This window comes from Protomyctophum bolini, assembly GCF_963924005.1.
Source record: "Protomyctophum bolini genome assembly, chromosome: 14".
In the NCBI taxonomy this organism is placed as follows: domain Eukaryota; kingdom Metazoa; phylum Chordata; class Actinopteri; order Myctophiformes; family Myctophidae; genus Protomyctophum; species Protomyctophum bolini.
Window position 1 is genome coordinate 28,504,835 of NC_137875.1, and position 8,401 is coordinate 28,513,235.

Below are 8,401 nucleotides of genomic sequence, written 5' to 3' on the forward strand. Positions count from 1 at the left end.
TATAGTGGAGATTCTTGTCCTAACATCAATTAAATGCTATTGACAATGAATGGAGAATTTACATCATATGTCGACAAGCAAAGCGTCTATTTTGTCCTAACACAAACATTACGTCATGATGATGTACACTGATAAAAGCGTTCCTCACTTCACACGGGTGTGATTTTTCATTTCCAAATGTCCATCTATAGGTGCGGCCCACCCCTCTGACCACCCGCTTTAACTTCTGTATATTACAGTTATAGTTAACATTCATTATTTTAATATTAATGTTATCATTCAAATATTAGTATTTTTTCAATGATTTGGCGGCCCACTTACAATATCCTCAGGGCCCCGGGCCACATGGGGTAATCTATGCTATGGGGGGTCCTGGTGTTTGGTTTATCTGGGGCTGATTGGGGTGGTGGGGCAGGCGGATATTTGAGCCCCAGGAGAGTAGAGAGGACCTCACCCCCCCCATGGGACTGAGACTGGCTGAGGGGATCTGGACCTGGGGTCCCATCTGGGCCCTGTGGGTCCCCTTCCTGGAAAGACAGAGGGGGAAGTAAATTACAGCAGTCAGGGGGTGTAAAAAGGCTCAACTATTTGTTTGTTTTACTAAGTAGGGTCATGAGAACGCTTCTTTTTAAGGCGGGCTGCTAAATGCAGTTCTACATAGCATCACCTTAAGGGCTGTTCACTCCAAGCACAATAACTACGTATAAAGATACTTCATAGATAGATCATTCTAACGCAGAGCCCACACCACAACTATAACAAAGATAACGCTGAACTAGTTCTAGAGCTTGGATATTGGTATTTATAAAAAAAAAAATTAAAAAAAAAAATCACAGTGATTGGTTTGTTTTACTAAGAAGCGCAGTTCTTTAAGTATCAGTTTAAATTAATGTAACCACACGTTTACCAGTGAGTGAGTTAAAGCGTTTCTGCATATATACAAAATATATAATTTTATAGTCCGCTTATTGACTCACAGCCCACAGGTAAGTAATTATTTCTACTAAAGTAGGTACTAACACAGGTAACTAATTATTTCTACTAAAGTAGGTACTAACACAGGTAACTAATTATTTCTACTAAAGTAGGTACTAACACAGGTAACTAATTATTTCTACTAAAGTAGGCGGGCGCAGTTTATTTTTGAACTGTGTGAAGCTCCGCCTAAATAAATCATGACCTTGCACAGTAAAAATCCAGTGTGCATTTTTGAGAATTCTCAGACTTAAATTCTCCCAGAATTAATTTAATGTTTCTGTTCAGACATTTTGATTCTTGATATGCATTGACCTATAATAGCACTATATTATTATACCTGCACTTTTACTACACATCCTTTCAGTATTTGCTTAAACCAATATCCCAGCATCGTTGCACACAGAGAGCCTGCAGCTGTAATGAGTGATGGTGTTGACAGATAGCTTCACAATAGTTGTCGTACTGCTCCTGACAGGGAACTGACTACTTTATCCTTACAATATAGACAAGCTACATCAACATGTCTTGACAGTGTACTAGGCACATTAGGAAGTGAACATGGGACCCAACAGTGGCTGTTAATTCAGTCAGGCTGTATTTTTAACAACTGTCATTGAAGGTGTGTCAATATTCATGAAGCATGTGCCCCAACACGTGACCGCTCGCTCCGCGTTCTGAGGAGCTGTCAGCCGCTTTGACACATTGAGATCATCAGGAGGATGTCCTCGTCCTCGGGGACTCGCCTGTCGCAATGGAAGAGGCAAAACCTTCAAAAACTTTTATCAACAAGATAAGAGGTCCATCGCAGTTGGGTGTCCATGATGGTGCCATAATTGTGCCCTATATATTGCACCATTTTACAAATGTATTTACATTTACAAATGTAGTAATTAAATCTTCCTAAAAGATTTCGGTCCAACTTCAACTAAACCTGACACTGAATTGTTTCACCAGTACAATTTGAGTTCTATTGAGTTGACAATAGAAAAGTACTTCTGCAAACAATATGGTTGGTTACCTGCCAGAATGGCTGGAGTTAGGGCACACACTGAGACATACCAGTCACAGACTGAATCCGACGCCCTGGTGGCTCACCACGTTCTTGTGCGGACCACATGTCCAGATCCAGTTCAGTACCATCCCTCCTACGGCTCAGTTTCAGATAAAGTTCTCAGGAACCTAATTTGTGCCCTGCTTAGGAGGTGGTACTAACCCTCATTTCTGGAAACTCAGAATGTATACTTTCAACATTGACCAAATTGGTTTTGTGTGGTCTTTGCAGACTGGCAGAAGACGGAGGCTCAGAAGAGACGAGAGCAGCTGCTGCTGGATGAACTGGTCATACTGGTCAACAAACGGGATGCGCTGGTCCGAGATCTGGATGCTCAGGAGAAGCAGTAAGTCTCCATCAGTCCATAGTTCTGTCTCATACAGCATGTCCTTCTGTCAGATTGACAGCACTGGCAGGTTTTGGTTTAATTTTGGTTCAGAATGTGGTTTGGAAAAAAGGACGAAGAAAGGCGCAACAGTTTTCTCAGTGCTTCAGAATGTGGTTCAGAATTTATGACAGTAAAATAAAGATATGATACAAATGAACTGGAATAGCAAATAAATCTAACATGCAATGTTTGTTGTATCCAGTATGGGTTTTGTTTCTTGTGATTTAACATGACAAGTTAAACATGAAAAAAACAAAACTGGAACTCACTGAAGATGTCCTGTTAATTATTTTATTTTACTTTTTTAATCATCGACACAAGCACGGCTTGGCTTCAGGTATTTTGTGGTTCACAGAGACAGAAATAAAATTTAAAAAAAGTCAGTCAGGAATAGGGATATCCCTCAAACCCCCCCCCCCCCCCTCTCTCCTCGGGTAAGTCCACAGCTAAGCTTCGGAAGGCCTTAGGTTTCCTTGGCGCCCGCAGAAACCATAGACGTAGAAGTGGAGTCAGAGAGAAGAGGAAGGGCACATTGCAGAGCAGGTTGCATTCCAGACCGCAGGTTTATAGGAAGTCCTCCAGCGGCACACATGGCAGCCACTCACACCTGTAGGGAGGGACAGGAGCTCTGCTCTGCTCCGCTGCACAGGGGGCGGGATCTCATCCAGACTGGCAGCCACGTCTGCCATTGGTGTGCCAGGGCTGGGTGAAAGGTCAGAGCTCGGGGGTCACCACTTGGCATTTGTACCCCCATCCGTAATGCCTGCTTTATACTACATGGCTCATACGCTGTGAGCTTTAGATCAGTGGTTCCCCCAAACTTTTTCACATCAAGGACCCCCAAATTGACCCCCATTTGAAAATATATGCCAAGGACCCCCATAAGAGAAGATTTTTACGGCTCTAGCAGTGATTTTCAACCATTTTCATTTCAACGGCCCCCGGTTTGACCTGCATGAATTAGCCTACGGTCCCCCATTTAATGGCATTTCTATCTCTGGGACCCCAATTTATATTGTAAAATCAATGTTAATTTAACTCTGAGAGTGTACAAATGGAACCAAACGGACCCTAACGGGTCTGTTTGGTTCCATTTGTACGCTCTTTGAGTTATAGACCCATAAGGGTCCATTTGGTTCCTAACTATCATTTAGCTGGGGACCCCCTGGAACTCCCTCAAGGACCCCTGGGGGTTACCGGCTCGCAACTAAGAATATAACAGGCTTAACTGTGGCTCTTGATTCCTATTACCTGTGATTCCTCCCTCTCTGTCGCGCACACACACACACACACACACACACACACACACACACACACACACACACACACTCACTCATACGGCTCTGACCTTTCGACCTTTTGACCTCTGTAGGGCTGAGGAGGAGGACGAGCACCTGGAGAGAACTCTGGAGCAGAACAAAGGCAAGATGGCCAAGAAAGAGGAGAAGTGTGTCCTTCAGTGATTGTCTTATTTACAACAACACAACCACCATAAAGGAATCGTATTATTATTTCATAGTGGTTATCCTAGACATTTCCAATGGCTTATTTTAACCCTAATCCAGTTGTTATTTTTGTTTTGGTCAACCCCCCCCCCCCCCCTATGAGAATGTGCTCTTGGGGCTCATTCAATTCCTTGTACCAACTTTATACTGACTGAAATTGGCCCAGTTTTAAATTACGGTATATATATATATGGACATACAGTATGCTATATTTTTATTTGTTCTTTTTTTATTTCATTTTTTTGCTTTACCAAGGAAAAGGTACTTGTATGTAATATAAAAGCTATGTGATATATAAAGTAGCAGATGAGCCTATAGGGGTTCTAAGCAAAGCAAAGCCCCAATGTTGTGATCATGAGCAAATAGGTAAACTCACATGGATGGATGGATGAATGAATGAATGAATGAATGAATATCAACATGAGAAGTTTTATTGGCGAGGCGACGCACTCAGACTTCTCTGTGAATGTTTGAACGAGACTCGACGAGGACAGGAGATGACAATTAGGTCTGAGGTAGCTACAGCAAAAAAAAGTTTGTTGCTACCGGGGATTTCTTTTCCTCTTTCCCTTCCCGTTGGACAGATGCTGTTTTACGTTTCAGTTGTACTTTTGAGAGGAATAAAGAATTATTACGATATCAGCCTTTTCAAGCTATACGTTCATTACTTGACTTGTATCTTTTAATTACTTAACTTCAGACGTTTCTACTTGTAAAAAGATATCTTAAAAGGGGAACACAATACAGTTCATGAATCTTAACTTTTCATATTAAGTCTTTTCTGTCTCTCTCTCTTTTGCTTGAAAGCGGTTTACCAAACATTTCAGATCATAAAGATGATAGTCTGGGTTATTAGCTGTCACGTTGTATATTTTCATCATGAACAAAAACAAATCCATTTCTTTCCTTGGATTTATGCAGTTGAACGCGAAAACGAGAGAGAAATATTATTTATTGCCGTTTGTCCTGAAAGAGCTGCTTTGCTTGTATGAACTACCATCACAACCATGTGCATTTCAGCTTGAGAACTTTGTATTTATTGTATACTGAAAGATGAGGAAAACACAGTTTTGCTTTTCATTTTACGTCTCTTTAGTTCCACTTTTGTTTTGTGCAGCTGTCCTTCCGTGTGACCATCTATCAGTTTTATTTATTCCAATGTCATAACCCGAGTCTTCAATAAAGTCCCTATGCTTTCATATTCATATGGATGTCTCTGTGCTGTTTGAATAATAACCAGAGGTATTAATGCGTCTAGGCCTCTGAAATCCAATAGGCCTGTATATATGGTACAACAAGGAGATTTGATCGAGCAGAAAAGGCCATCAATTTTGTATTTTGTGGAGAATGGTCTCGTTGCTTTTGCAATGTCAACTTCATATCCTCATGTTTTGGTGTGAAGTGCAGTGTGCAATAGTATTGGATATGCCATTTTCATTATGGATAATTTCATACGCTATAGGGATACTCAAATAGATTTACCTGTGGGCCACATTACAAAAATGGCAAGGGGCCAGGGGCCAGTAGATAAAATTACGACATTAATGATACTTGATAACTTCTCTCTTTCAATTGCTTTATTTTCGCAAAATGTATAAAGTACAATGTGCATGCACACAATATGTAAATAAATAAATGTGTTACATTTTCTTGCATAAACACAAAGAGCTGTTTCCATAACTGCACAAATTATTGCACATAACATGAGTAGCTGTTATAATAACATAATAACATAACATGAGTAGCTCTTTGCCTGCCTGCCTGCCTGCCTGTCTGTCCATGAGTAGTTATTTGTCTGTCTGTCAATGAGTAGCTGTCTTACTGTCTGCCTGTCTATGATTAGCTGTCTGCCTGCCTGTCTATGAGTAGCTGTCTGTCTGCCTGCCTGCCTGTCCAATTGTCCATGAGTAGCTGTCTGTCTGCCTGTCTGAGTAGCTGTCTGCCTGCCTGCCTAATTGTCCATGAGTAGCTGTCTGTCTGCCTGTCTATGAGTAGCTGTCTGCCTGCCTGCCTAATTGTCCATGAGTAGCTGTCTGTCTGCCTGTCTATGAGTAGCTGTCTGCCTTCCTGCCTGTCCAATTGTCCATGAGTAGCTGTCTGTCTGTCTATGAGTAGCTGTCTGCCTGCCTGCCCAATTGTCTATGAGTAGCTGTCTGTCTGTCTGTCTATGAGTAGCTGTCTGCCTTCCTGCCTGTCCAATTGTCCATGAGTAGCTGTCTGTCTGTCTATGAGTAGCTGTCTGCCTTCCTGCCTGTCCAATTGTCCATGAGTAGCTGTCTGCCTGCCTGTCCAATTCTCCATGAGTAGCTGTCTGTCTGCCTGTCTATGAGTAGCTGTCTGACTGCCTGCCTGTCCAATTCTCCATGAGTAGCTGTCTGTCTGTCTGCCTGTCTATGAGTAGCTGTCTGCCTGCCTGCCAGCCAGCAAGTTGGTTAACAGAAAATAAATTGTTATGGCTGAGTAAAATAAAATACAATAAACACAATTTGCCTGAAAATAGATTACCCAGCTATGACCTTTTTCATGAAAAAAAATGAGTAGTGATATGGCTGACTGAGTAAAATAAAACAATCTACCTGAAAATAGATAGCTATAAGTGAAGAGCAATTTCCGCAATTTCCATTTCCGCAATTTCCGCAATTTCCATTTCCGCAATTTCCTCAATTTCCATTTCCGCAATTTCCGCAATTTCCATTTACACCATTTCCGCAATTTCCGCAATTACAATTTCCGCAATTTCCACAATTTCCATTTCCATTTCCAACTATTAATGGCAGCTGGGTTTCATCATTCAAATAAAATAGAATTCTGTCCGTTTAGCTATAAAATGATGTCAGGGAATAGGGATACACAGTATATGTCTTTCATTTGCATTGCATCTCCCCCCCCCCCCCCCCCCCCCAAGCTTTTATTTTCGTTCGAGTAATAGTACAACTCTAATAGTATTACTTATAATAATGTAATTAAAGATTATTTATTTTTATTTCATTTTCCAGATTTTTTTTTCTTCTTTTTTTTAGATTTTCATTGGTGGGCCAGTCATAATGGTCCCGCGGGCCTGATGTGGCCCGCGGGCCTGAGGTTGAGTATCACTATACTGAATGTTTATGGAGAATATATGAAAAGAAAAAATATATATATGCCAAACATTTTATGTTATTTGTCTATAAATTAGCCATAATTAAATCCCTATCGAACTCTATGAAGTTTTTTCACACATAAGTTATTGTATTCAATCCCCCCCCCCCCCCCCCCATGTAGCAGTGTGACATAGGCTAAGTGCACTATTCGTGCAGCTTTTTAGCAATGCTTATTATTCGCTGCTCTGTTAAATTCCCATGCGGTTTATGCGTGTTTATAAATTAGAAATTTGCGGTCCTTTTTCCCCTTTTCTTTCTTTTTTTTCCCCCTTTCTTTTTTTCTTTGAGGTCCGCATTGAGCCGTTTCCCTTATGAGGAAGATTAGAGAAATCACTTTGTACGGGAGCAGATGTTTTCCCTCGGTCGTTATACGGGGGGGGGGGGGGGAGTGTGTGGGGGGGGGGGGGGATATGGAGAGCTACCCGGTCACAGTCAGCATCCCCCGATTAAATACGGAAAATAGGTTTTGACAGCGGACGTCCTCCCCGGCTTTTCTGATACTTTCAAATTAATTTGCTGATCGCTTCTCTGCTTGGGATCGACTGTCCATATTACATCCCCCCCAGGCGCTTTGTTTTAGCTTGTGTTATTAGACGGCCATATAATCTGGCGAATAAAGCCAGCGCGTAATGGCGCACAACACAAGCCGGCGAAGGACGTTTGTTTGGTATAGCCTTTAACAAATCACCGGAGTCCGTGTCTCTAAACGCCGTCAGAAGGCTATGATTGTATATAATGATTGTATGATTGTATATAATTGTGCACCAGGGTGCCTGTACTCGGTGTGCCAGCATCTAAATGTTTTCTAGAACTGCCAAGAACGAATTATTTCAGGTCTTATCTCCTCGGGACAGATTTTGGTTTTATTTTGACACCCGTTTAACATGCGTATATTATGTATTATTAAATGTTGATTTTTATTTATTTATTGTTTAATACCGACTCTGAAATTAGGTTTTATGTCAGTAGGCTAGTTATGATTTAATTATACAATTTACACGAATCAATGTCAAATTTTCAATAAAGCTATTTATTTCCTGTTATCTGGACTGGTCGTATAACAGCCATTGAGCATAAATGATTGTGTTTCGGAAGGCCTAATTATATCGGCGCTCAATGAAAGCGACAAATCAATTCACATGTGAGTGACGCGTGCAGGGGAGAAACATTAAAAGACTCCAACTTTGATAAATCAAACAAAGCCAACCATTTATAGTTATAAAAAGAAAAACGGGAATAGTTTCTTACCTCGTATAGAGCACATCATGCATCACACAACCAGGTCGCTGTCCGCTCCACCATATAGGCTATAAACTGCCCAGGAGAAATCGAGCCTTAT

At 41.2% G+C, this 8,401-nt stretch overlaps 1 protein-coding gene across 1 annotated transcript in view; it reads left to right on the plus strand.

The window, feature by feature from the left end:
• Positions 1 to 5,127, plus strand: part of ehbp1 (EH domain binding protein 1) — a 191,363-nt gene extending 186,236 nt beyond the window's left edge. Inside the window, exons 23-24 of the mRNA XM_080782946.1 lie at positions 2,261 to 2,375; positions 3,790 to 5,127. Coding sequence (XP_080639072.1) covers positions 2,261 to 2,375; positions 3,790 to 3,880 — 206 coding nt within the window. The 3' untranslated portion in view covers positions 3,881 to 5,127. The remainder of the gene's footprint in view (positions 1 to 2,260; positions 2,376 to 3,789) is intronic.
• Positions 5,128 to 8,401: the final 3,274 nt, after the last annotated feature.